The 27,089-nt window shown below is 65.6% G+C and overlaps 1 protein-coding gene and 1 non-coding gene across 4 annotated transcripts; one reads left to right on the top strand and one right to left on the bottom strand.

Annotated features, from left to right (window-relative positions):
• On the top strand, positions 1 to 24,354 carry SLC39A4 (solute carrier family 39 member 4). 3 transcript variants are annotated; one of them, XM_075919912.2, is made up of 12 exons: positions 1 to 476; positions 4,195 to 4,479; positions 11,429 to 11,633; positions 13,503 to 13,744; positions 16,455 to 16,626; positions 16,988 to 17,160; positions 17,924 to 18,085; positions 19,544 to 19,651; positions 19,914 to 19,968; positions 21,260 to 21,412; positions 21,624 to 21,811; positions 22,549 to 24,354. In XM_075919912.2, exons 1-12 carry the CDS (start codon positions 273 to 275, stop codon positions 22,678 to 22,680), a joined length of 2,079 nt encoding a protein of 692 aa, XP_075776027.2. In that variant the 5' UTR covers positions 1 to 272; the 3' UTR covers positions 22,681 to 24,354. The 3 variants fall into 3 exon arrangements, with proteins under 3 accessions (XP_075776027.2, XP_075776028.2, XP_089632234.1); XM_089776108.1 differs by having other exon boundaries at positions 76 to 476; positions 24,183 to 24,354; XM_075919913.2 differs by lacking the exon at positions 22,549 to 24,354 and having other exon boundaries at positions 9 to 476; positions 21,691 to 21,811.
• TRNAR-CCG (transfer RNA arginine (anticodon CCG)) lies at positions 20,229 to 20,301 on the bottom strand. Its single transcript has one exon. It is a non-coding gene; the product is annotated as a tRNA-Arg (tRNA).
• Positions 24,355 to 27,089: the final 2,735 nt, after the last annotated feature.

Here is a 27,089-nt window from a genome sequence, read left to right as displayed (position 1 = left end):
GAGCCCTGCCACGCCCTGGCGGGACTGGGGCTGGGCCGGCTGCCTGGGAGCCACCTTGCCCTGCCCTATCGCAGCAGGATCTGCAGAGCTGGCCGGGTTCGGAGGAATGGTTAACCCGAGGCAATCTCACCCGGAGCCAATCAGAGGCGGCTGCAGCAAATACCTGCTGGCTTAGAGCTGCTGCTCCCCACAGCTCAGGCTCTCTGGCCCCGGGGAGCCTGGCCAGCGCGGCCACGTCTCCCCAAGCCGGCGCGGCCCGCCTGGACGCAGCCATGGCTCTGCTGCTGGCCCTGGCCCTGCTCTGCCTGGGGGGGGCCGTGCGCCCGGGCCAAGGGGCACCTGCCGAGGAGCAGGCGCTGCGGGACGTCGGGGCCCTGCTGGCGTCGGGCGAAGGCGCTCTGCCCCACGCTGCCCTGGACTCCCTCTTAAGTATCGCGGCGGCCCGTGTGCAGTGCCCCGCAGTGCCGTGTGGAAAGGTAACGCGCCGCCGGGCGCAGCCCGCTCCCCTCCTTCCTCTGCGGCTCGGGAGCAAAGCGGGGTCAAACTCCAGCCGGGCGGGAGGGGCCGCGGCAGCAGGAGGGCCAGGCTGCCAGGCGGGAGGCGCGCCCCGTCCGGGGGAGTCTGGGGGGCTGGACGCAATGGGGGGAGGTGACGGGAGGGGGCTCCGGCCGGAGGAGTGTCCCCCCCGGGGTGGGGGCGGCCTGGCGTGGTCAGGCCTCGCCTAGCACGTGCGGGCAGGGCCAGCCCCTGTGGCGTGGGAGGTGTCAGGATCCAGGCCGGCTCCCGCTCCTCACCTTTGCCATCACTGAACCCCTGCAAACACGGGACGTCTCCAGCGGACCCGGCCCCTCGGCCCCGTGTCCCGGGCAGGCTCCTCTGTCTCCGAAAGGCTCCAGCCCTGGGCGCTGGCGTCGGCAGGAGCAGGCCGCTCGTGCCCCTCGTGGGCAGAATCAGCCCAGACGGGCCAGCGACCAGCACCGGGGCTGGGCAAGCGCCAAGGGGCTGTCAGAGCAGAGCTGGCCCTGGTTGTGCACTGGTTGTGTGTGTAGCATATGTATATGTGCGGTGCGGGGAGCGGGGTGTGTGTGCGTGTATATCATGCGTGTGTGAGCAGTGCGAGGAGCGGGGTGTGTGCGCGTGTATATCATGCGTGTGTGAGCAGTGCGAGGAGCGGGGTGTGTGTGCGTGTGTATCATGCGTGTGTGAGCAGTGCGGGGAGCGGGGTGTGTGTGCGTGTGTATCATGCGTGTGTGAGCAGTGCGAGGAGCGGGGGGTGTGTGCGTGTGTATCATGCGTGTGTGAGCAGTGCGAGGAGCGGGGTGTGTACGTGTGTATCATGCGTGTGTGAGCAGTGTGGGGAGCGGGGTGTATGTGCGTGTGTATCATGCGTGTGTGAGCAGTGCGAGGAGCGGGGTGTGTGTGCGTGTATATCATGCGTGTGTGAGCAGTGCGAGGAGCGGGGTGTGTGTGCGTGTGTATCATGCGTGTGTGAGCAGTGCGGGGAGCGGGGTGTGTGTGCGTGTGTATCATGCGTGTGTGAGCAGTGCGAGGAGCGGGGTGTGTGTGCGTGTGTATCATGCGTGTGTGAGCAGTGCGAGGAGCGGGGTGTGTACGTGTGTATCATGCGTGTGTGAGCAGTGTGGGGAGCGGGGTGTATGTGCGTGTGTATCATGCGTGTGTGAGCAGTGCGGGGAGCGGGGTGTGTGTGCGTGTGTAGCATGCGTGTGTGAGCAGTGCGAGGAGCGGGGTGTGTGTGCGTGTGTAGCATGCGTGTGTGAGCAGTGCGGGGAGCGGGGTGTGTGTGCATGTGTATCATGCGTGTGTGAGCAGTGCAGGGAGCGGGGTGTGTGTGCGTGTGTAGCATGCGTGTGTGAGCAGTGCGGGGAGCGGGGTGTGTGTGCCTGTGTATCATGCGTGTGTGAGCAGTGCAGGGAGCGGGGTGTGTGTGCGTGTGTATCATGCGTGTGTGAGCAGTGTGGGGAGCGGGGTGTATGTGCGTGTGTATCATGCGTGTGTGAGCAGTGCGGGGAGCGGGGTGTGTGTGCGTGTGTAGCATGCGTGTGTGAGCAGTGCGGGGAGCGGGGTGTGTGTGCATGTGTATCATGCGTGTGTGAGCAGTGCGGGGAGCGGGGTGTGTGTGCGTGTGTATCATGCGTGTGTGAGCAGTGTGGGGAGCGGGGTGTATGTGCGTGTGTATCATGCGTGTGTGAGCAGTGCGGGGAGCGGGGTGTGTGTGCGTGTGTAGCATGCGTGTGTGAGCAGTGCGGGGAGCGGGGTGTGTGTGCATGTGTATCATGCGTGTGTGAGCAGTGCAGGGAGCGGGGTGTGTGTGCGTGTGTATCATGCGTGTGTGAGCAGTGTGGGGAGCGGGGTGTGTGTGCGTGTGTAGCATGCGTGTGTGAGCAGTGCGGGGAGCGGGGTGTGTGTGCGTGTGTAGCATGCGTGTGTGAGCAGTGCGAGGAGTGAGGGGGTGTATGTGTGTAGCATGCGTGTGTGAGCAGTGCGGGGAGCGGGGTGTGTGTGTGTGTGTAGCATGTGTGTGTGAGCAGTGTGGGGAGCGAGGGGTGTATGTGTGTGTGTAGTATGTGTGAAGGAAGTGTGGGGAGCCGTATGTGTATATGTAGCATGCAGGGAGCAGTGCGAGTGTGGGTGGGTGCCATGCGGGGAGCAGTGAGTATATGTTTGTGTGTGCGAGCAGTACAGGGAACAGTGTGTGTGTGTGTTAGTGGGGGGGAGCAGTGTGTGTGTGTGTGTGTGTGCGAGCAGTACGGGGAGCAGTGTATAAGTGTGTGTGAGCAGTGTGGGGAGCCGTGTGGGGGGAGCAGTGTGTGTGTGTGTGAGCAGTGTGGGGAGCTGTGTGTGTGTGTGTGTGTGTGTGTGAGCAGTGTGTGTGTGTGTGAGCAGTGTGGGGAGCTGTGTGTGTGTGTGTGAGCAGTGTGGGGAGCCGTGTGGGGGGGGGCAGTGTGTGTGTGTGTGAGCAGTGTGGGGAGCTGTGTGTGTGTGTGTGTGTGTGTGTGTGTGAGCAGTGTGTGTGTGTGTGAGCAGTGTGGGGAGCTGTGTGTGTGTGTGTGTGTGTGTGAGCAGTGTGTGTGTGTGTGAGCAGTGTGGGGAGCTGTGTGTGTGTGTGTGTGTGAGCAGTGTGTGTGTGTGTGAGCAGTGTGGGGAGCTGTGTGTGTGTGTGTGTGAGCAGTGTGGGGAGCCGTGGGGGGGGAGCAGTGTGTGCGTGCGTGTGTTGTGTAGAGTATGTGCGTATTGTGTGGGGTGGGTGTGTTACCCAGGCTTTGCACCGCGCCTGGCACAGTCGGTACCTCCAGCCTTGCTCGCCTGATAAGCACTGCCGAGGATACAGGCCAACGGCTCCCCTAGGGCAGGGCTCCCCTGGGACCGGTGGGGTGAGCAGCAGCCTCGCTCCCTGACCTGTGCTGCCCCCTGTCCTGGGACCCACACACTGCGGCGCCACTGAAGGCAGCCCCATGCCCCGGGTGTACGAAATCATCGCCACCTTCCCGGAGCACTTCCCCCCCCCGACATGGGGAAACTGAGGCACACAGCGGCCAACACGACCGGCCTGCTGCCCATGGCACTGGTGCCTGAGAGCTGCTGGCTGCTCAGCATGGCCGAGAATCCAGCCCCACGTCCGGGTACCAAAGGCGGCCCCGCTGCCAGCCTCCTGGGGCAGCCCCCCCTGGCCAGAGCCGCTCTCTTCTGCTGCAGAGCCAGGGCTTCGATAGACCGCGGGAAGCCCTGTGATCCCGGGGCTCCGGCTTCCCAGCAGGATCTCGGCCGGGGCCAGGCCTGGGACTGCGGGCTCAGCGAAGGTCCTGGGATGGGAAAGTCTGGAAACCCTGAGCCACTCGCCCCCCCCAGCCCTGCTGCCGAGTGGAAGCAGCAGGGCCTGAAGCTCAGGCAGCCACTCAGCGACAGCTGGGGCCGGGCACTGGCAGGGCTGTTCACGGGCTGGGGATCCCAGCCCCTTGGGCCCAGGTGCCATGGCCTGGCGCTGGGGTGAAATGCCCCCTTTGCCGCATATCGCCGCGAGGGGCTCCCCGCCCGCAGCTGTGTTTGGGTGGTCCCCCGGGCACGCCCCCAGCACGGCTCAGCCCGGAGCCGAGGGCAGGCGGGGATCCAGGGCGCTGCGGTGTGTGCCGGCCGGAGGCTGGTCCTGCCCGCGCCCAGCTCTGCCCCCTCCCGCAGTGCATCGCCGTGCCGGACGTCGCCAGGCTCGTGGGCAAGACAGGGACCGGCGACACCAACCTCACGGCTGCGGAGCTCCTGCCCTTCTGCACCGGCCTCCTGCTCTACCTGACGGACCCCACGGCCACCTGCGCGGCGGTGAGGGGCGGCCAGTGGGCGGCCAAGGCCGGGGCCTTCCTCGCCAACTTCTCCAGCGGGAATCCCGCCGCCGGGCCCACGGCGGAGAAAGTGGCGGAGCTCCTGGGGGGCCTGCGGGAGCACTACCAGGACGCAGACAGGCACCAGGTAAGAGAGCGCGAGAGACTGCCCCCTGCTGGGCGCGGGGTGTGTGTGTGGGGGGGGGGGGTGACTGCTGCCCCCTCCTGCACGGAAGAGAAGTCCTGGCACCTTACAGACAAACAGATGTATTGGAGCACAAGCTTTCGTGGGCAAAGACCCACCTCGTCAGACGCATGTCGAAGTCTTTCCTGTCTTCATTGCTGTTACTGCGCCTTCGACCCACCGGCGCTCTCCGCTGCGAGCAGGGCAGCTTCGCAGCGGGAGAGAAATCGCCCTCCCGGTCGAGGCGCATTCAGCGCGTGCCTGGATTCCTTGCCCGCGTGCACCGGGCCCGGACAAGAGGAGGGTCGAGCAGCGCACAAGACAATCCCTTTTTCCAGGAGCCGGATCCCGTGCGGAGGGAGCTCGTCCGCCTCAGCACTCCGCCCTGCAACACGCCAACAGCTCCCTAGGTCAACCCAGGGCCCAAACAGCGACGGCAGGAAAGCCTGTTCTTTACTCCAGATTCAACTAATTGCCTGGTACTGACCTTGGAATTAATGATCTGTAACAGGAAAGACTTAAAAACCAGCAATAGTCTAGTCTCACCTTACTGACTTCAAGACTTAAAGGTGCTACTAGTTTGTTGTTTTTTAAGTCTTTCCTGTTACAGGCTAACTGGGCTACCTCCTGAGGCTTATCTGCTCATTGTCTCTTTTGTCTCCCTCCCCTCCATTTCTTTTCCTTCTCCCCCTCCTGCCTTCCCTTATTTGTTCTTGGATCTGGACTTTCAACACTCCGGGCATCTGAAGAAGTGAGTTGTGCCCACGAAAGCTCATGGTACTGTGTGGTACAATGATTCCGTCCCCCAAGGATCAAAATCAGCTCTGGAGTCACAGTGATCAGTTATCTCCATTTCTTATCGAGCCGTTGGCATTTTTCTTATCTTTCACTTATAGGGACAAACATTGTCTCAGGGAAGGAAAACATGTAAATGATAATGACAGGAACAGAAACATGCATATAGAAAAGCTCCTCATTTCATCAACTACAGGCAGTCCCCGGGTTACATGGATCCGACTTACATCAGATCCCTACTTACAAACGGGGTGAGGCAACCCCGCACTAGCTGCTTCCCCCCAGCAGACTAGGGAGACGCGAAGCTAGCGCCCCACCCAGCAGACCAGGGAGACGTGGAGCGGCTTTTCTCAGCAGACACCTCAGCTTGAGAATAAAGAACTGAGGGAAGTGAGGTGTGGGAGAATAAAACTGAGCTCTGGAGAAATGTTTGGCTAGAGTTTCCCCTACAATATGTACCAGTTCCGACTTACATACTGTGACGGCGCGTTGGGGGTTCCCCGTCTCCTGCACCCCGAAATGGCACAAACAGACTGCACCAGCCAGTGGAATTGAGGGTGGTTTATTGCTCCTCCAGCACAGCGCAGCACAGATGTAGTCTGGCCACAGGAACTGGGCTAGGATGCCTCAGGCCCCCTTGAGATGGGGGAGACTGGGCCCCTAAACTCCAGCCCCTTCTCCTAGGCTCTCCTCCATGCCCTCCGACAGCCAGCAACCAACTCACTAACTTCCAGTCCTGCCCCCCAGCCAAGGCAGCATTCCACCTTCCTTTGTTCCTCTCCATGGGGGGTGTCTGGCCACTGGTTTGCATAGTGACTCATCCTGTTTTGCTGGGTCGTGGTACCCACGGCAGCCAGTGGGGGTTCCCCCAGAGCCAGCAGCATAGAAACCAGCCAGGTACCCCCACTACGTCACACATACAAATTCAACTTAAGAACAAACCTACAGTCCCTATCTTGTACGTAACCCGGGGACTGCCTGTATCTGTGACTACATTCATGGTGGAAGGTGGGGGGGGCTTGCAGATCAGGAGAGCTGTGGAAAGCTTTGTATTGTCTTGATGCTAAGAGGCAGAGTCTAAGGCGGATATCTGACCATTCAAGCTATCAGGAGTTTACAGCTCCAATCGCCTTTGGGCCTTTATGTTTACGCTTCAGCTCACTGACTGAGTTTGAACTCTTGTCTAACAACACCATCCACGTGGTTTGTTAGTCTTTAAGGTGCTACTAGACTATTTGTTGTTTTGTAAGTTTTTCCTGTCAGGCTATGTCTAGACTACAAGCTTCTTTCGGAAGAAGCTTTTCCAGGAGAGACGTTCCGAAAAAGCATCTTCCGAAAGAGAGTGTCCACACTGCAAAATAGCGATAGAAATGCAGCCGTGTTAGCCTGCTGTAGCTGAAACAAAAAACAGGACTATGGAGCGCTATAAAGACTAACAAGATGGTTTATTAGATGAGCTTTCGTGGGCCAGACCCACTTCCTCAGATCAAATAGTGGAAGAAAATTGGCTTGACCATATATACCAAAGGATACAATCAAAAGCACTTCGAAAAAGCGATCCGGTTTTTTGAACGAGAGCATCCACACCGAATGGACGCTCTCTCGCATGCTAGCTCTGATTGCTATGGACGGAGTGGCCACCAGGGCACCTGTGCTTTTTCCTTTTTCCTCTTCTTCCGAAAGAACTCCCTCTCCCCCGCCCACACACGCCTTGTTGGGAAAGAACTCTTTCGTAGAATGAGGAGCACCAATGTCAGAAAAGCCCCTCTGGCCTTTCGATTTTCTTGCTGAAAAACGCAATAGCAGCGCGGACGTTCCTCAAGTTTTGTCAGAAGAACGGCTGTTTTTCCGACAAATCTCTGTAGTGTCGACATACCCTTACAGACTAACTCGGCCCCCTCTGAAGCTTTTGGTCTGTGATTGCCAGGGTCTGGAGCCCTTTCTAACATGGGTGTCACGGCAGCCATCCTCCGGCCACTAGCGGTTCCGGGAGGTGTGCAGAGAGCAGGTGGCAGCAGAAGGTGACTTTTCTCTGGAGGTGGGTGACGGGAGGGATCCGTGAGGATTCCCTGGTGTGTTCCCTCCCTCTGGGGCACCCAGCATTGGCCACTGTGGGCAGACAGGACACTGGGCTGGACAGACCTTTGGTCTGACCCCGTCTGGCCGTTCCTATGTTCTTATGTTCTTACAGTCAATGAGCAGCCAGCAGGGGCAACTTATTCCAGCGTTTCACCATCCTGACAGCTGGGAAGTTTTCCCTAATGTCCAACCTCAACCTCCCTGCTGCAGTTTAAGCCCCTTGCTTCTTGTCCTGTCCTCAGAGGCCAAGGGGAACAATTTTCCCTCCTCCTCCTTGAAACACCCTTTTAGATACTTGAAAATCGCTGTCATGTCCCCTCTCAGTCTCCTTTCCAAACTGAACCAGCCCGATTCCTTCAGCCTTCCTGCATAGCTCATGTTCTCTGGACCGTTCATCATTCTTGTTGCTCTTCTCTGGACCTTCTCCAGTTTCTCCACATCTTTCTTCACGTGTTCAGTAGTCCGAGTGATGCCAATCAGAGAAATCCATTCCATCATGTGGACGTAAAGGAGACACGGGAAGGTAGAAATGACATAGCTAATGTGGCCGATTTCGTAAAACGGAACAAACGCTCAACTCCCCGAAGGGATAAACCTCTAGAGAGAGGCTCTACAGGGAGAGTTAAAAAACAACGAATGGTCCTACAGCACCTTCGAGGGTAACAAAACATGTCGAGGGCACAGCCCACTTCTTCAGATAGGACAAATAGAAATCAAGGTCACTCGGAGCCAGATCCAAGGCCTGTGGGACTGGATATTGACTCTGAGCCTGGTGTTAACAACTCTGATTTTTCTCCAAGTGCAATGGAGATTCCCCGCAGAGGAGTCCTGGCAGGCAAGTGCTGCAGAGGTTCTGGGTATAGAGGGAGCAGCGGAGTCTCTAATTCCTGGGGACAGAATTGATTTCCTCCAAAACACCAGCCCTGGGATCCCGGAGTACCGGTAGGTGGAACAGTCGCTGACAAAGTAGGCGCAAAAGATGCAAGTGAGGCTGGATGGAAGGTCCTCTCTGTCGGAGAGCGAGATGTCTCCTTTTGGACGGGCGAATACCTGAGCGCTGATGTGACGTAGTGGGGGTACCTGGCTGGTTTCTATGCTGCTGGCTCTGGGGTAACCCCCACTGGCTGCCGTGGGTACCACGACCCAGCAAAACAGGATGAGTCACTATGCAAACCAGTGGCCAGCCACCCCCCATGGAGAGGAACAAAGGAAGGTGGAATGCTGCCCTGGCTGGGGGGCAGGGCTGGAAGAGAGTTAGTGAGTTCCTGTCTGGAAAGCAGGGGAGAAGGAGCTGGGGAGGGGGCTGGGACTCCCCTATCTCAAGGGGGGGCACTGAGGCCTCTTAGCCCCAGTTCCTGTAACCAGATTACATCTGTGCTGCGCTGTGCTGGAGGAACAATAAACAACCTCCATCCTACTGGCTGGTGAAGTCTGTTCATGCCATTTCGGGGTGCAGGAGACGGGGGACCCCCAACGCGCCGTCACAGCTGACCAGACAGTCAGACCTGAAACCCTGATACTCAGCGAGGTTCTGGACGGCACACGGGTCCCAACAGGCTGGAGGAGGACCCAGGCCGGCCTCACCAGGTGGTTACGCTTCAGCGCGGTGACAGAAACGTGCTCGTTCCAAGCTCAGAAATGCGAGTCAGAAGGTGACTGAGTCAGAAGCGGTGGAGACAGGCGGTGGAGGCCGACTTGCCTCTCCAGCCGAGCTGCTACAGACGGTGTTGACTCGAGAAATTGACTCGAGTTTGCAGTCTCTGAGTATCAAGATGGCAGAGTCGGGGGGGGGGGGGGTGCGGATGAGGAGAAACCCCTGAGGGGACAAGAGGAGAGAGGAAGCTGTGTCCCACTCAGCAGTGAGACACTCTCCCAAACCGTTTCGGGGGGGAGCCGCGTGAGTCTGTAATAGAAAACTCTTCAAAACCAGCCAAGCGTCCTGCCGCGCCTTAGAGACTAACAAAGCCTGTTTGCAACCAGCTTGAAAGGGGAGCTGCAGAGCTTCATTTCCTTTCCAAGTTCAAGACCTACAATAGATGTTTAAACAAAGACCTGAACTGGATTATGGGCGACACTCCCCCTCCTAATGACATGAATGTCTCCACTTGGCGCTCTAATTGACTATTCTTTTCCCCCTGTCCTTGCCCTTCCCATCCCCTCTCTGTCTGCTATTTCTCTGGAGCTTGGACTCATCTGAAGAAGTGGGTTGTGCCCAGGAAAGCTCATGAGACCAGCTACATTCGTCGGGGCTGCAGGACTATTCGTGGCTTTTGAAGTGTTTTCTCCCCACATGGCGCGCACGGGGGCTGTCTCCCCGCGCGTTCTCCCCCCTGAAAATGGACACGTCGCTGCGATAGGCAGGCGAGAGTTTTGCTTAGCTCCTAACCCTAACCCTAACCCCTCTGGGGTCAAAAGGGTGGGAGAGGCCGACCGATGAGAATCTGGAGCCGGCTGCTTTCCTGAGCATATGCTGCTGGTTGCTGGCTCATAACGCTTGGCAAGAGCCGCCGGGCGCGGGGCTCATGGTGTTCGGATCAGGCCCACCCCAAGTGACGTCAGTTCTCAGTCACTGTCGTGCGGCTTCGGCGCCATCTGAGCCACGTCAGACCAGCCACGGAGCCTCCTACCGAAGCCTATTAGTCTGAATGGGGGAGGAGAGGCGGAACCAGGCTTGCAGCAGCTCCTGGTGGATTTTCTGGGTGGGAGCCCCCCAGGACCGCCACGGGGCTCCGCCATTCCCGGCCCAGCCCCTGGCGCACTGATGTGCTTTCAACTCCGGCTGACTCCCGCCTCCAGGAGCGGGGCGGCGCGGTTCTGCGGGTCTGGCTTCCCACGGTAATTACACCACCGGTCCCAAGCTTGCCCTGCCCCCGCATCCAGCGCTAGCGGCATTTGTGACCCAAAGCTGCTGCTAATGAGCCCAGCGGAGCAGGCTCCAACTATCGACCCAAAGGCACCCGGGGTCTCTCCCCACTCCCAGCTGGCTGGCAGGGCCCCTCGCTCAGCCCCTGCGCACAGGACGGGCCTGGCGGGACGCGCTGGGCAGGGCGCGCCAGGTTTGCGTTGCTCCGTGCTGGCGGACGGAGAGCGAGTTGATTTTTGCACCGTCCTGTTCTCTCCCGCCCCCAGCTTGCCTCCCCTCCCCCATGCGCTGGCTTTCGGGCGCCAGTCAGGCGAAAGGGCTGTACCACCGGCCCGGCAGAGTTGGGGCACGAGGTCGGGGGCTGCAGCCGGCTCTCGATGGGGACGCGGCTGAGCGGGTCTGTGAGCCTGGGGCTGCCCTGGCCTGGTCCCAGCCCCCTGCCCGCCCCCCCGTGCCAGCCTGTGGAGTGCAGGTGGGGCCCAGTCTGTCGCCATCCCTCAGCGAAGGCCACATCCATCGCTCCACCCTCGGGTCTGCTGGGCCCGTTGGCTCGTGCTGCCCCGGACGGGGCCATGGGACAGGCCATGTGGCGCCCAGGGTGGCCCGGGAGCTGGAGCGAGGCGGCCGCGTGAGCCGTGCCCTTCCCGGCCGAGCGGCATTCCCGGCGAGCGAGCTGGGACTGCGGCCAAGGAGGAATTGGCTGGTTCCACCTGTTAGCAAACAGTTCCTGGGCCCGAGGCCAGAACTAGCCGGTAGAGCCTGGGGGGGACCCAACGTGCCCCCCCACACTGCAGGGAGATGGACGGTCCTGCTTTGTGCTCCCCACCCGCCAGCTTATGGGGTGCCTGGATCTGTCGCTGTCACGCTGACTCCTCACCCCCAGCCCCACAGCACCAGCTCTGCCCCTCAGGTCACATCTCGCGGCCCTGGGGGGGTCCCCGGAGTCCGGGGATTACGGGAGACTCTGCACACACCCAGCCCCCGCCCCCTGGGGTATTTCGAACCCATCCCATTCATTGGGGGCTGGGCAGGCACCTCGGCTGCTGCTGTTCCCCTTGGCTGGGCTCGACCCCCCGGCCTGTGCCCCCCAAGCCGCAGGAGGGCTCCCCCCGCATTGCCCCCCGGGCCGGCAGGGGGCTGGGCTCGGCGGCCTGCTCATCCGCCCTCTCTCCCCAGCCGTGCCTGGACACGGGCCGCGTCCTGCAGGAGAGCGCCGCGGTGTCCAGCCGGGTGGCGGGCGACGTGGCCGGGCGGGTGCTGGTGACGGTCGTGTACCACGCGCTGCAGGGGGACTGCTTCCACGCCCTGCCGCCCCCCCACTACTTCCTGGAGTACATCTTCCGTCACTACGGCAACCAGACCCACAACCTGACGCTGGAAGGTGAGTCGGGGCAGCCGTCCGTCGCCACGGGTAACCGAGGGCTTGGTTCCCCCCGCCCCTCCCTCGCCAGCCCCTCCCTCCCCCGCCCCTGCCTACCCTGCCCCTCCCTCCCTCGCCAGCCCCTCCCTCCCCCGCCCCTGCCTCCCCTGCCCCTCCCTCTACAGCCCCTCCCTCGCCCGCCCCGCCTTGCCAGCCCCTCCCTCCCCCGCCCCTCCCTCTCCCGCCCCTGCCTCCCCTGCCCCTCCCTCTACAGCCCCTCCCTCGCCAGCCCCTCCCTCCCCCGCCCCTGCCTCCCCTGCCCCTCCCTCTACAGCCCCTCCCACGCCCGCCCCGCCTTGCCAGCCCCTCCCTCGCCAGCCCCTCCCTCCCCTGCCCCTCCCTCTACAGCCCCTCCCACGCCCGCCCCGCCTTGCCAGCCCCTCCCTCGCCAGCCCCTCCCTCCCCCGCCCCTGCCTCCCCCGCCCCTGCCTCTACAGCCCCTCCCTCCCCCGCCCCTGCCTCCCCCGCCCCTCCCTCTACAGCCCCTCCCTCACCCGCTCCTGCCTTGCCAGCCCCTCCCTCCCCCGCCCCTCCCTCTCCCACCCCTGCCTCCCCTGCCCCTCCCTCTACAGCCCCTCCCTCACCCGCTCCTGCCTTGCCAGCCTCTCCCTCCCCCACCCCTCCCTCTACAGCCCCTCCTTCACCTGCCCCTGCCTCGCCCGCCCCTCTCTCTCCCGCCCCACCCATCCGTCACCCGCTCCTGCCTTGTCAGCCCCTGCCTGGGGGCAGTGTGGGGGGCTGAGGATTGGAGCTGAGTGAGGGCCATGGGTGAGGGGGGGTGAGGATTGGGGCTGGGCAGGGGTGGGGGGAGCTGAGGATTGGAGCCAGGCAGGGGCTGCGGGAGGGGGTGGGTGAGGACTGGGGCGTGGCGGGGGCGGGGGCGGGGCTGAGGATTGGGGCCGGGAAGGGGGCAGGTGAGGACTGGGGCTGGGCAGGGGCGGGGATGAGGACTGGGGCATGGCGGGGGCGGGGCTGAGGATTGGGGCTGGGAAGGGGGCAGGTGAGGACTGGGGCTGGGCAGGGGCGGGGATGAGGACTGGGGCGGGGCGGGGGAGGCGGGGCTGAGGATTGGGGCTGGGAAGGGGGCGGGTGAGGACTGGGGTGGGGCGAGGATCACATCTGGGTGGGCACAGGCTGGGGAGGGGGCAGGAGCCAGGCGGGGGCTGTGGGAGGGGTCGGGGCTGAGGACTGGGGCGGGGCGGGGGCGGAGATGAACCCAGCAGAGGGTGGGGTGAGGATCACATCTGGGTGGGCACAGGCTGGGGAGGGGGCAGGAGCCAGGCGGGGGCTGTGGGAGGGGTCGGGGCTGAGGACTGGGGCGGGGCAGGGGCAGGGCTGAGGACTGGGGCGGGGCAGGGGCAGGGCTGAGGACTGGGGCGGGGCAGGGGCAGGGCTGAGGACTGGGGCGGGGCAGGGGCAGGGCTGAGGACTGGGACGGGGCAGGGGCAGGGCTGAGGACTGGGGCGGGGCAGGGGCAGGGCTGAGGACTGGGGCGGGGCAGGGGCAGGGCTGAGGACTGGGGCGGGGCAGGGGCAGGGCTGAGGACTGGGGCGGGGCAGGGGCAGGGCTGAGGACTGGGACGGGGCAGGGGCAGGGCTGAGGACTGGGGCGGGGCAGGGGCAGGGCTGAGGACTGGGGCGGGGCGGGGCAGGGCTGAGGACTGGGGCGGGGCAGGGGCAGGGCTGAGGACTGGGGCGGGGCAGGGGCGGAGATGAACCCAGCAGAGGGTGGGGTGAGGATCACATCTGGGTGGGCACAGGCTGGGGAGGGGGCAGGAGCCGGGCCGGGCGCAGGGGCAGGGCCGCGCCTGACGGGGGTGGCGTGTGACAGGCCTGACCACGCTGATGGGCCAGCTGGCCTTGGGGCCGGAGGACGAGCACACGGACCATCACCATGACGACGAAGCACAGGCTGACCAGACTACACCAGCTCCCCGGGACAGCCGGCACCATGACAACCAGACAGTCCCTGACAACCCCTTGGATCTGCGTCCCGGTGACACGGCCAGGCGGCTGCGACGGAGCCTCCCCGGCCAGGGGGAGCCGGCCAGTCCCGCTCTCATCTGGGACACGGTAGGTCCCACCCCGGCTGGCCGCAGCCTGAGCTGCTGGGTATCTGCCCCGTGCGAGCCGCCCCCCAAAACCAGAGCAGCACCCCAGCGCCCACAGGCGGAGCCCAGGGGCCCGAGGACTCAGTGCAAACCCCCCACCAGTCCTGCAGGGGCCCCGCCCGCGGCTCGGGAAGGGGAACCCCTCTCCATCAGGCTGACCGGGGGAGGCCCCCGCTATGTGTGGGGGTGTCAGCTCACCCCTGGGCACGTGAGCAAGAGCCAGCCAAGCCCTGGCCCACCCCACCCAGCGCGGGCAGGAGAGACCCCTGCCCGACGGCACTGCCCAGAGACCCCTCCCCGCCGGCACTGCCCGGAGATCCCTGCCCGACGGCACTGCCCAGAGACCCCTCCCCGCCGGCACTGCCCGGAGATCCCTGCCCGACGGCACTGCCCAGAGACCCCTCCCCGCCGGCACTGCCCGGAGATCCCTGCCCGACGGCACTGCCCAGAGACCCCTCCCCGACGGCACTGCCCGGAGATCCCTGCCCGACGGCACTGCCCAGAGACCCCTCCCCGCCGGCACTGCCCAGAGACCACTCCCCGACGGCACTGCCCAGAGACCCCTCCCCGACGGCACTGCCCGGAGATCCCTCCCCGACGGCACTGCCCAGAGATCCCTCCCCGACGGCACTGCCCGGAGACCCCTCCCCGACGGCACTGCCCAGAGACCCCTCCCCGACGGCACTGCCCAGAGACCCCTCCCCGACGGCACTGCCCAGAGATCCCTGCCCGACGGCACTGCCCAGAGACCCCTCCCCGACGGCACTGCCCAGAGACCCCTCCCCGACGGCACTGCCCAGAGACCCCTGCCCGCCGGCACTGCCCAGAGACCCCTCCCCGACGGCACTGCCCGGAGATCCCTCCCCGACGGCACTGCCCAGAGATCCCTCCCCGACGGCACTGCCCGGAGACCCCTCCCCGACGGCACTGCCCAGAGACCCCTCCCCGACGGCACTGCCCAGAGACCCCTCCCCGACGGCACTGCCCAGAGATCCCTGCCCGACGGCACTGCCCAGAGATCCCTGCCCGACGGCACTGCCCAGAGACCCCTCCCCGACGGCACTGCCCAGAGACCCCTGCCCGACGGCACTGCCCAGAGACCCCTCCCCGCCGGCACTGCCCAGAGACCCCTGCCCGACGGCACTGCCCAGAGACCCCTCCCCGCCGGCACTGCCCAGAGATCCCTGCCCGACGGCACTGCCCAGAGACCCCTCCCCGCCGGCACTGCCCAGAGATCCCTGCCCGACGGCACTGCCCAGAGACCCCTCCCCGCCGGCACTGCCCAGAGATCCCTGCCCGACGGCACTGCCCAGAGACCCCTCCCCGCCGGCACTGCCCAGAGATCCCTCCCCGACGGCACTGCCCAGAGATCCCTGCCCGACGGCACTGCCCAGAGATCCCTGCCCGACGGCACTGCCCAGAGACCCCTCCCCGACGGCACTGCCCAGAGACCCCTCCCCGCCGGCACTGCCCAGAGACCCCTCCCCGACGGCACGGCCCGGAGACCCCTCCCCGACGGCACTGCCCAGAGACCCCTGCCCGACGGCACTGCCCAGAGACCCCTCCCCGCCGGCACTGCCCAGAGACCCCTGCCCGACGGCACTGCCCAGAGACCCCTCCCCGCCGGCACTGCCCAGAGACCCCTGCCCGACGGCACTGCCCAGAGACCCCTCCCCGACGGCACGGCCCGGAGACCCCTCCCCGACGGCACTGCCCAGAGACCCCTCCCCCACGGCACGGCCCGGAGACCCCTCCCCGACGGCACTGCCCAGAGATCCCTGCCCGACGGCACTGCCCAGAGACCCCTCCCCCACGGCACTGCCCGGAGACCCCTCCCCGACGGCACTGCCCAGAGACCCCTCCCCGACGGCACTGCCCAGAGATCCCTCCCCGACAGCACTGCCCAGAGATCCCTCCCTGACGGCACTGCCCAGAGACCCCTCCCCGACGGCACTGCCCAGAGACCCCTCCCCGCCGGCACTGCCCAGAGACCCCTCCCCGACGGCACTGCCCGGAGACCCCTCCCCGACGGCACTGCCCAGAGACCCCTCCCCGACGGCACTGCCCGGAGACCCCTCCCCGACGGCACTGCCCAGAGATCCCTCCCCGACAGCACTGCCCAGAGATCCCTCCCTGACGGCACTGCCCAGAGACCCCTCCCCGACGGCACTGCCCAGAGATCCCTCCCTGACGGCACTGCCCAGAGACCCCTCCCCGACGGCACTGCCCAGAGACCCCTGCCCGCCAGCCCCCTGAAGCACAGACACAGACCGGAAGGGAGGCCCCGGCTGCCCCCAGCACCGTGTGCCCTGCTCAGGAGCCGTCCCCACAGCCAGCGACTAGAACCAGGCACCCGCCTCCAGCCGCCCCGGGCTGAGAACAGCCTTTCCCGGGGGCATGGCCTGGCAGCAGCCCGGCTGGGCAAGGCGGCAGGGTCGGGGCGTTTGAGTGGGGGGCCGGGGTCACGTCTTGCGGATTGGTTCGCAAAGGGCAGCTGGAAGCAAAGAGCCGGTCGCCCGGCAGGCGAGGGAAACGCCAGGGGCCGGCCTGGCTGGGAAGCAGGAACCCTTGTGGGGGTGGGCAGGCTCCGTGTGGGGATCGGGGCGCCTGTCCGCTGGGCTCCGGGGAGCAGGGCTGTGCCGAGGGTGGTTACTCCGTGTCTGTGCTTCTAGTTATGTCTGAGCCCCAGTGACCTGCTGGAGATCTACAGCCTCGACCCCCACGCTGGGATCTCGGGCCCGGACTTCACCAGCCTCAGCCCGGCTCTGGTCCAGCAGCAGCTCAGCGGGGCCTGCGCCATCCCGCAGCAGAGCACGCCCGACGGCCGGCTGACCGTGGCAGAGAGTGAGGCTCTGCCCCTGCTGCGTCTGGGGCGGCCCCCGGGGACGCCGGGCGGGAGGGCCCCGTGGCCGGCATGGCAGCGCCTTGCGCTAGGTCCCGTCGGGCAGGCCCCTGGCATGCAGAGACCTCTCCGTGTGGCATGGGAGCGGTGGCCACGTGGCTCCCGTGTCCTCACAGCCGCTAACGGCCCAGCTCTGAGCCCCCACCCCCAACCCCTCCGTGTCCCGGGCCCGCGGGGGCGATGCCAGCTCCTTCCTGCCCCATGTGTCCGGGGGAGCGGCCAGGGCTGCAGGCTGGCTGGGATTCCCGCCTCCTGGCCTGCAGCGGGGGCTCCGGCGGGGGGTAAGAGCCGCTCTCTCTGCAGGGTACATCTACGGCTCACTGGCCACGCTGGTGATCTGCCTGTGCGCCCTGCTGGGCATCACCCTGCTCCTCTGCTCCACCTGCGCCGGCGTCTACCCCTACGTCATCCAGACCTTCGTCAGCCTGGCCGTGGGCTCGCTCACCGGGGACGCCATACTGCACCTCATCCCCCAGGTGAGTGGCAGGGCCAGCCGGGGTGCCCCCGGCCTGCGAGCCCAGCGTGGAGACGGGCACGCCGCGGCTGTGCGCACGGGGACCCGTGGGGAGGGGGTGCATGTGGGAGCGAGTAAGGGCACCTGTGTGTGCGCATGGCTGTGCACGAGTGCGTGGGTGTGCAGATGGGTAAGTAGGTGTGTACATGGGCGCATGGGTGTGCACGTGGGTGTGCAGAATGGTGCATGGGTGTGCACATGGGCGTGTCGGTGTGCACGTGGATGTGCAGAATGGTGCATGGGTGTGCACATGGGCGCATGGGTGTGCATGCTGGTGTGCAGAATGGTGCATGGGTGTGCACATGGGCGCATGGGTGTGCACGCTGGTGTGCAGAATGGTGCATGGGTGTGCACATGGGCGTGTGAGTGTGCGCGTGGGTGTGCAGAATGGTGCATGGGTGTGCACATGGGTGCCTGCAGGCGTGCACATAGGCGTGCACATGGGTGTGTGGGTGTGCGTGTGGGTGTGGGTGTGCAGAATGGTGCATGGGTGTGCACATGGGCGTGTGAGTGGGCACGTGGGTGTGCAGAATGGTGCATGGGTGTGCACATGGGTGCCTGCGGGCGTGCACATAGGCGTGCACATGGGTACATGGGCGCTGGCCAGTGCGTGGGGTGGGGAGAGTGCACACGAGCGGGCACAGAGGTGGCTGCCAGCACACCCAACCCAGCCCTGCCCCCTTTCCCCCTCTCCTGGCTGAGACTCCCTGGCACTGTTGTTTCAGTTCCTGGGCCTGCACGTGCACGAGGACCAGGGCCACGCGCACGGGGTGGAGGCGGTTGGGACCAAAGACAGCACCTGGAAGCTGCTGGCCGTGCTGGGTGGCCTCTACGCCTTCTTCCTCCTGGAGAAGCTCTTCAGCATCCTGGGGCATGAGGAGCACGAGGTCTGGGGGTGACAGAGGGAGCAGGGTGGGGACCCAGCAGGGGGCGCTGGGCCGTAGGAGGCAGGGTGGGGGCCCAGCAGGGGGCTCTGGGCTGCAGGGAGCAGGGTGGGGACCCAGCAGGGTGGGGACCCAGCAGGGGGCGCTGGGCCGTAGGAGGCAGGATGGGGACCCAGCAGGGGGCGCTGGGCTGCAGGGAGCAGGGTGGGGGCCCAGCAGGGGGCGCTGGGCCGTAGGAGGCAGGATGGGGGCCCAGCAGGGGGCTCTGGGCTGCAGGGAGCAGGGTGGGGACCCAGCAGGGTGGGGACCCAGCAGGGGGCGCTGGGCCGTAGGAGGCAGGATGGGGACCCAGCAGGGGGCGCTGGGCTGCAGGGAGCAGGGTGGGGGCCCAGCAGGGGGGCGCTGGGCTGCAGGGAGCAGGGTGGGGGCCCAGCAGGGGGCGCTGGGCCGTAGGAGGCAGGATGGGGGCCCAGCAGGGGGCGCTGGGCTGCAGGGAGCAGGGTGGGGACCCAGCAGGGGGCGCTGGGCCGCAGGAGGCAGGATGGGGGGCCAGCAGGGGGTGCTGGGCTGCAGGGAGCAGGGTGGGGACCCAGCAGGGGGCGCTGGGCTGCAGGGAGCAGGGTGGGGGCCCAGCAGGGGGGCGCTGGGCTGCAGGGAGCAGGGTGGGGACCCAGCAGGGGGGCGCTGGGCTGCAGGGAGCAGGGTGGGGACCCAGCAGGGGGGCGCTGGGCTGCAGGGAGCAGGGTGGGGACCCAGCAGGGGGCGCTGGGCTGCAGGGAGCAGGGTGGGGACCCAGCAGGGGGGCGCTGGGCTGCAGGGAGCAGGGTGGGGACCCAGCAGGGGGCGCTGGGCTGCAGGGAGCAGGGTGGGGACCCAGCAGGGGGCGCTGGGCTGCAGGGAGCAGGGTGAGGACCCAGCAGGGGGCGCTGGGCTGCAGGGAGCAGGGTGGGGACCCAGCAGGGGGCGCTCTCCCCTGTCAGGCTCAGTCCAGACTCCAGGCTTCTTTCGGAAGCAGCTGTTCCGGAAGAGAGCGTCCCCACGGCCACAGCGCATGGCTAGAGCCACCGTTTCCGCAGGGCGCGTGCGCACGGCCTGGCCGCTCTAGGTGCCAGCTTGATGCTGCGGGCGGAGCGGCCGCCAGGGCCCGTGGGCGTTTTCCTTTGTCCGCGTCTTGCGAAAGAGCCCCCTGCCCCGGCCTTTGGGAAGAGCTCTTTCGGGAAGAGGTCCCTTCCTGGTGCCAAGGGGTTTACCGCCGTCGGGAAAACCCCGCTGTTCCTTTGGTTTCCCCCGAAAGACGGCGACTGCACCGTGGAAAAACTCTGCAGTGTGGACATAGCCCAGCGGGGGAGCTGCCCTGGGTTCCAGGTCTCCCGCCTTCCCTGCCTCTCGGTCCGTGCGCGCCGGCGGCTCCATGCCCCGTCGGTGCCGGGGCGCAGGGTGAGCTGTGTCTTGCCCCGGCAGGAGGAGGCTGGCGGGGGCCACTCGCACGACCCGGCCCTGTCCCTGCAGCTCTACCAGGCCGAGCGGAAGAGGAAGAAGCAGGAGAAAGGCGCCTCGCAGGCCGACCTGGTAAGGCCCCAGCCCCACGTGGCCTCGTCCTCTGGCGGGCCTGGCAGGGGAGGGGTTAAGGAGCCGTTCTAACCGGAGCTGCACCTGCTGCCCCCTGCTGGACGGAGCCGGGCGTGCGCCCCATGCTGGCTGTGCCTGGCTCTGTGGCCAGAGGGACCGAGGCTCGGTGCTGGGGTGCAGGGCTGGGCCCAATGGGCAGCTGCTGCCAGGAGAGGGGGCTCCCCGAGGGAGGGCTGCTCATGCTCCCCTCTGTCCTTCCCAGGTCACAGCCGAGGAAGCCAGTCTCAGCAAGATGGGGCAGGCGAGACGCAGCCGGGGTGAGCGTTTCTGCCCCGCTCGGTACCCTCAGAGCCCCCATCACACCCAAACCTCCACCATGGACCTTCCATCAACCCCCCCCCCCCCCAAGGAGGGGCTCAGCTGGGCCCATGGGGTCCTAGAGCCCAGTACATGGAGCTGTGGGGCTCATGCCAGCCGTGTTCCCCCCCCTTCCTGCCACTGCTGCTAGCCATTCCCCCCTCCCCAGGGGCATTTCCCCCTCTCCCGCTGGCCTAGAGAAAAGCAGAGAGACTTGCCCTAACCCAGGTGGGACTTGAACCCACAATCCCCAGCTCCGGAGGCTGGTGCCTTGTCCATTAGGCCACTGGGCCCATGGAGAAACTGCAGTTGCGTGTTGTTTTGACCCAGCAGAGGGGGCAGGACTTTGCTACCTGGGGCCAAGTGGCTTCCTGACCCATCCCTGAAGTATCAGCTGTGGGAGGTGTGGTTCCAGGCTGGCGGGGCCGGGGCCGGGGCCGGAGGTCTGGGTGGCTGGGGCAGGGCCAAGGCTGGCGGGGCCGGAGGTCTGGGCGGCTGGGGCAGGGCCCAGGCTGGCGGGGCCGGGGGTCTGGGCGGCTGGGGCAGGGCCCAGGCTGGCGGGGCCGGGGGTCTGGGCGGCTGGGGCAGGGCCCAGGCTGGCGGGGCTGGGGGTCTGGGCGGCTGGGGCAGGGCCCAGGCTGGCGGGGCTGGGGGTCTGGGCGGCTGGGGCAGGGCCCAGGCTGGCGGGGCCGGGGGTCTGGGCGGCTGGGGCAGAGCCCAGGCTGGCGGGGCCGGGGGTCTGGGCGGCTGGGGCAGGGCCCAGGCTGGCGGGGCTGGGGGTCTGGGCGGCTGGGGCAGGGCCCAGGCTGGCGGGGCCGGGGGTCTGGGCGGCTGGGGCAGGGCCCAGGCTGGCGGGGCTGGGGGTCTGGGCGGCTGGGGCAGGGCCCAGGCTGGCGGGGCTGGGGGTCTGGGCGGCTGGGGCAGGGCCCAGGCTGGCGGGGCTGGGGGTCTGGGCGGCTGGGGCAGGGCCCAGGCTGGCGGGGCTGGGCGGCTGGGTGGCTGGGGCAGGGCCCAGGCTGGCGGGGCCGGGGGTCTGGGCAGCTGGGGCAGGGCCCAGGCTGGCGGGGCTGGGGGTCTGGGCGGCTGGGGCAGGGCCCAGGCTGGCGGGGCTGGGGGTCTGGGCGGCTGGGGCAGGGCCCAGGCTGGCGGGGCTGGGGGTCTGGGCGGCTGGGGCAGGGCCCAGGCTGGCGGGGCTGGGGTTCTCTCCATTGGGGGGGCCCCGCTCAGCCCCGACCCCCCTTGGCTCCACAGAGCAGCGCATGATCCCCTACATGATCACCATCGGAGACGCCATCCACAACTTTGCCGACGGGCTGGCGGTGGGCGCGGCCTTCTCCACCTCCTGGAAGACGGGGCTGGCCACGTCGCTGGCCGTGCTGTGCCACGAGCTGCCGCACGAGCTAGGTGGGTGGCTGACCCGGGCCCCAGGGTGGGAGCTGCCGGCGCCCGGCCGGCACTGGGCTGGCACAGCATGGGGTTTCCCCAGGACTAGTTCCCAGGGCTCTTACCCGGCTAGCTGGGGGCGGCTCCTGCTGGCCCAGCCCCAGGGAGGTGCTGCCCAGCTGGGCAGAGGGGGTGGCGGCCCCCCCGACACGCTGCCCTTCCCGCCCCGCAGGGGACTTTGCGGCCCTGCTGCACGCCGGGCTGAGCGTGAAGAAGGCCTTGCTGCTGAACTTCCTCAGCGCCCTGACCGCCTTCCTCGGCCTCTACGTGGCGCTGTCGGTGAGCACGGGCGAGGACTTCCAGACCTGGATCTTCACCGTGGCCACGGGGCTCTTCCTCTACGTGGCCCTGTGCGACATGGTGAGCCACTCGCCCGCCGGCTTCCCTGGTACCTGCTGCCCCTGCCCCGCTCCCCGGGGGGGGGGGGCCGAGCCCGAATCCACGGATCCCACTGAGAGCTGAATGGGGGTGCGGGGAGCCCAGGGCTGCGGGTCGGGTGTGAGGGGCACCGGCAGGGCTGGGGGGAGCCCAGGGCTGGGCTGGCAGGGGCTGAGGGTCGGGACTGAGGGGCACCGGCAGGGCTGGGGGGAGCCCAGGGCTGGGCTGGCAGGGCTGCGGGTCGGGTGTGAGGGGCACCGGCAGGGCTGGGGGGAGCCCAGGGCTGGGCTGGCAGGGCTGAGGGTCGGGTGTGAGGGGCACCGGCAGGGCTGGGGGGGAGCCCAGGGCTGCGGGTCGGGACTGAGGGGCACCGGCAGGGCTGGGGGAGCCCAGGGCTGGGCTGGCAGGGCTGCGGGTCGGGACTGAGGGGCACCGGCAGGGCTGGGGGGAGCCCAGGGCTGGGCTGGCAGGGCTGAGGGTCGGGTGTGAGGGGCACCGGCAGGGCTAGGGGGAGCCCAGGGCTGGGCAGCCATGCTGAGGCCGGGAGCCTGCTGCGTTGGCCCACCCCAGAGGTGGCTGCATCTCAGCGGTGGGCGCCAGTGATGTGCGCTGGGCGGGGCTGTAGCGCCTGGACGAGTCGCCCTCCCGGTGCAGAGGGGCTGCGGGGGCTCCGCTCTGGGCACGGCGGGTGCAGGCCCCTAACCCCCCTTCCCTTCCAGCTGCCGACCATGATGAGCGTGAGGGACAAGCGGCCGTGGCTGCTCTTTGCCCTGCACAACCTGGGCCTGCTGGGCGGCTGGGCCATCCTGCTGCTGCTGTCCCTGTACGAGGAGAACCTCACCATGCTGTGACCCCGCCAGCCCCACGGACCCAAACCGCAGGGGGAGGAGGGGCTGCTGCTGGGGGGAGAGGGCACAGCCAGCCAGGGGGCATCACCACTCTTCACTGATACCTGCGGGTCTGTCTGCATCACTGGAGTCCCTGGCTCGAGGACGGGCACAGCATAGAGCCCCCGTGCCCTAGTCTGTTTATGCCACACCCCATGGGCCCTGCGTGGGCACCCAGAGTCGTGGCACCATTCATCCCCAGGCCCAGCGTGGGCACTCAGAGACGTGGAACCATTCACCCCCAACCCCGAGGTCCTGCATGGGCACTCAGAGACGTGGCACCGTTCACACCCAGCCCCCAGGCCCTGCGTGGGCACTCTGAGACATGGCACCGTTCATCCCCAGCCCCCAGGCCCAGCATGGGCACTCAGAGACGTGGAACCATTCACCCCCAACCCCGAGGTCCTGCGTGGGCACTCACAGACGTGGCACCGTTCACGCCCAGCCCCCAGGCCCAGCGTGGGCACTCAGAGACGTGGCACCATTCATCCCCAGCCCCCAGGCCCAGCGTGGGCACTCAGAGACGTGGCACCGTTCACCCCCAGCCCCCAGGCCCTGCGTGGGCACTCAAAGATGTGGCACCGTTCACACCCAGCCCCCAGGTCCGGCGTGGCCACTCAGAGACGTGGCACCATTCTCACCCAGCCCCCAGGCCCTGCGTGGGCACTCTGAGACGTGGCACCGTTAACCCCCAGACTCTGCGTGGCCACTCAGGCTACATCTACACTGCAGCGTTTTTGTGCAAAAACTTGTGGCCTGTCCACACCTCAAGTGCGCGTTTGCGCAGGCAAATGTCCAGTGGCTGGACAGAGCAGCGGGGTTTTGCGGGGCAGGCAGCCCTCCCCCTACGGGGAGTAGCTCCTTTTGGCACAAGAGCTCTTGTGCAGGAAGCTGTGTGTGGCCGGGGAACGGGGGTTTGCACAAACACAGCCTGGCGGCCGCACGGGTGCCCTGGTGGCCATTCTGTGCATGGCAGTCCCAGCTTTCCTGCGAGAGCGCCCATGCCGGCTGGCGCCCTCTTGCGCAGGAAGCCCGCAGTGGAGACGTAGTGGCACCACGCACGCCCAGACAGATCTCAGGGATTCTCTGCCCCAGCCCCTCCCGTGACATGGGTCCGCTCCCCCTCCCCCTGGGGCTCTGCTCCCTGGGGCTCGGCTCAGTCCCTACAGCCCTGCCCCCCTCAGCTGCCCACAGGCCACACGCCTGGGAACAGCCGTGGGCAGCCCCTCAGGTGATTAATTTGCATAATCACCGTCTGGCGCTGTTTCGAACAGGCGCCATTTCGAACCTGAAACCACACTTCAGACGCGGTTCTGCCGACCGTGGGGTGATTTCCCGCCTGATCCTGTACTCCTCGTTTTTTGCACTTTCAGTGTGCTTTAGTGACATCCCTCCGCTGCCAGAGGGGGTCGTGTAGACCTAGCCCCACATGGGGAGGGGCTAATAACAAGGGGTCTGATTTCCAGATTTCCTGGTGGGTAACTGACAATGGACTTGAAATCGCAAGTTGCATTCAGTACGGAATCACCTCCTTTGATTGGAACGTCATGATTGGCCGCGATTACCAGCTCCCACTCAGAAATCAGCATCGCGTACGCACACACCCTTGAATAAACGGAACTGAGCACTTTCATGCAACTGTGGCTCCCACCTCCCCCGCGGTCGGGTTCTTACTGCAGAACGTCTTCCGGGTTCGCTTTTCCGGGTTTTCAGGTCAAATATTCGGGGGACCCGAGTGAAAACAGCGATATTTTATTCAGGCCAAACTTTTCACGTTCACACGGTCACTGTTCTGGAGACGTTTTGCATCGTCTCATAGAAGGGAATGGAAACGGCTCTTCCTTCTAGTGGTGCTTCCAGTCATTTCCCAAGGGGCTTCAGCTAGTCCCCACCGACGTCAGCAAGAGGGGTTAGCGAGGGCTGCGCCACACACGTCGGGCCGGCCCATGCAACCGGGAGGGCCGTCTCAGCCACCGGGAAGAGCCGAGCTGGGGTCTGCCTCCTGTGGTGTCCCCGCTGTGGCGTGTCACCCGGAGACGCTCTCCTGCTGGCTCCCGTTAGCCTGCGTGCGGAGGTGCAGGATCCCGGTCCACGGGAGAGCGAGCAGCAGTCGGTGTGTCCTGTCTGCTCCACGTGAGGACCTGGTAAATCGACCTCCGTGCCGTGCGACAATCTCAGAGTGGGGATCCCAGCTGTAGTGTCGATGAGCCGCATGGTGGTGTAACTATGGCACTGGGGGGGGGGGGGAACCTGCCCCCTGTGCTACTTGTCTTACCCCCCAAGCCCGCCTGTAGACGGCGCTGTGTCGGCAGGAGAGTGTCTCCCCTCCGCTGGTTGAGAGCACCCTCCCCAGACTCCCACCATCGGCCAGATGCAACGTAGCCCTGCCCTTTGGCTCCGGCTTGTCCCGTGGTAGCCAGAAGAGGCCATGGAGCCCCACAATGTTTCTTACAGCACCTACTGGCTCCATGCCTAATGATGGCCTACAGGGCCCCGCCACATTCATGGACCTGAAGAATGCGTCACAGGCTGTGAAATCAGGCCTCCCCTGGTTTGCACGGGCTTTTACCCTGCACGAGAAAGATTTCATGGTGATGGCTGATGTTTCGGGGAAGGCCGGCGTTTCACGGGGAAGGCTGGTGTTTCACGGGGAAGGCCGGCGTTTCACGGGGAAGGCCGGCGTTTCACGGGGAAGGCTGGTGTTTCACGGGGAAGGCCGGCGTTTCACGGGGAAGGCCGGCGTTTCACGGGGAAGGCTGGCGTTTCACGGGGAAGGCCGGCGTTTCACGGGGAAGGCTGGCGTTTCACAGGGAAGGCCGGCGTTTCACAGGGAAGGCCGGCGTTTGGAGCTTCTAACCCAAAAAGGAGTTGTGGGGTACGTGTGTGTCTCAGGATTAGCACCATCTTCAGAGCTGGGCAGCCAGGCATGGGGCTGGCCACTGAGGGCCGAGCTCTGCGGGCAGCTGCACAGATGTACCGGTGGCAATGCCAGCCCATGCCACCCTTATTTCTGTACTGCTGCTGCTGGGGACAGCTCTGCCTCAAACCTGGGCTCCCGGCCAGCAGCCACTGCTCTCCAGTGGCCCAGCTCTGAAGGCGACCCCTCTGACAGCAGCGCCTATGGGTTTGTCAACACCGGCACGTTTTGTTGCCAAACGCTGCCTTTTGGTGACAAAACAATGAGAGCGTTGACACTGCCATGCACCCAGGTCTGGTGGCGAAAAACGTCCATTTTGCTCTTTGCCCCTCCCCTTATTGTCCACAAAGAGCCAGTGTGGACCCTGCTGTTTGTTCTGTCCAGAGAACTGGCTTCTGCCACGATCCCACCATGCCTGCCCGGATGGCTCTGCTCAGTGTTCTGTGATCTCTGCTGCCCTGCAGGCAGGCGCACCCTGTGATGTAGTGGGGGTACCTGGCTGGTTTCTATGCTGCTGGCTCTGGGGTAACCCCCACTGGCTGCTGTGGGTACCATGACCCAGCAAAACAGGATGAGTCACTATGCAAACCAGTGGCCAGACACCCCCCATGGAGAGGAACAAAGGAAGGTGGAATGCTGCCCTAGCGGGGGGCAGGCCTGGAAGAGGGTTAGTTAGTTGCTGGCTGTCTGGGAGCATGGAGGAGACAGGCTAGGGAAAGGGGCTGGAGTTTAGGGGCCCAGTCTCCCCCATCTCAAGGGGGCCTGAGGCATCCTAGCCCAGCTCTGTGACCAGATTACATCTGTGCTGTGCTGTATCCTGGAGAGGCAATAAACTTCCTCTATTCCACCGGCTGGTGCAGTCTGTTCGTGCCATTTCGGGGTGCAGGAGATGGGGGACCCCCAACCTGCCGTCACACACCCTCCCCTTTCAAAGCTCCGGGAAGTGTCTGCCAGCTGAGGGAGCTGCTCCAGGAAGAACAAGTCACTGGAATGCTCCTGTTCTGCCCTGCTAGGAACCCAGCGACAGGCAGGCTGGAGGGATGGTTGTCCTACTCTGCCATCCCTCAGAACGGAGAGCTCCCAGAGCTACGTGGGTGTCCCAAGGAGCGGAGGGATCAGCTCTGCCTTCCTGCAACACTGGATGTGTCCCCACAATGCTTTGCTCTATCTGATGACAGGGAGCTTGCAATGTGGCCAGGAAATGTCGACAACGGGAGGCAGAAAAAACAGTTTGCCCACTTTTCACTGGTGGCGACGTTTGTGTGTTCACAGCACTTTTGTTGCCAGCCCTTCCCAGAGCAGACAGAGCCTCTGTAAGGGTAGCGGTGCCACGGCCTTCTTGGGCAGACGTCTTTGTGGCTAGGAGAGGGCCGCTACCACACCCCGAAATTGCACATTTCAATTCCAGACGCCAATAGCCGAAAGCATGGCATTTACCACAGAAAAGATGCTAGTG

This window comes from Pelodiscus sinensis, chromosome 2, assembly GCF_052426305.1.
Source record: "Pelodiscus sinensis isolate ZL-2025 chromosome 2, ASM5242630v1, whole genome shotgun sequence".
Classification (NCBI taxonomy): domain Eukaryota; kingdom Metazoa; phylum Chordata; order Testudines; family Trionychidae; genus Pelodiscus; species Pelodiscus sinensis.
This window is presented reverse-complemented; position numbering and strand designations above follow the sequence as displayed.

Bases quoted from the DNA above. Each gene is read 5' to 3' on its own strand.
- SLC39A4 (XM_089776108.1), top strand. From the start codon at position 273: ATGGCTCTGCTGCTGGCCCTGGCCCTGCTCTGCCTGGGGGGGGCCGTG. The intron at 477-4,194 runs GTAACGCGCCGC...CCCCTCCCGCAG, and splicing joins CCGCAGTGCCGTGTGGAAAG to TGCATCGCCGTGCCGGACGT. The intron at 17,161-17,923 runs GTGAGTGGCAGG...CTGTTGTTTCAG, and splicing joins TACTGCACCTCATCCCCCAG to TTCCTGGGCCTGCACGTGCA.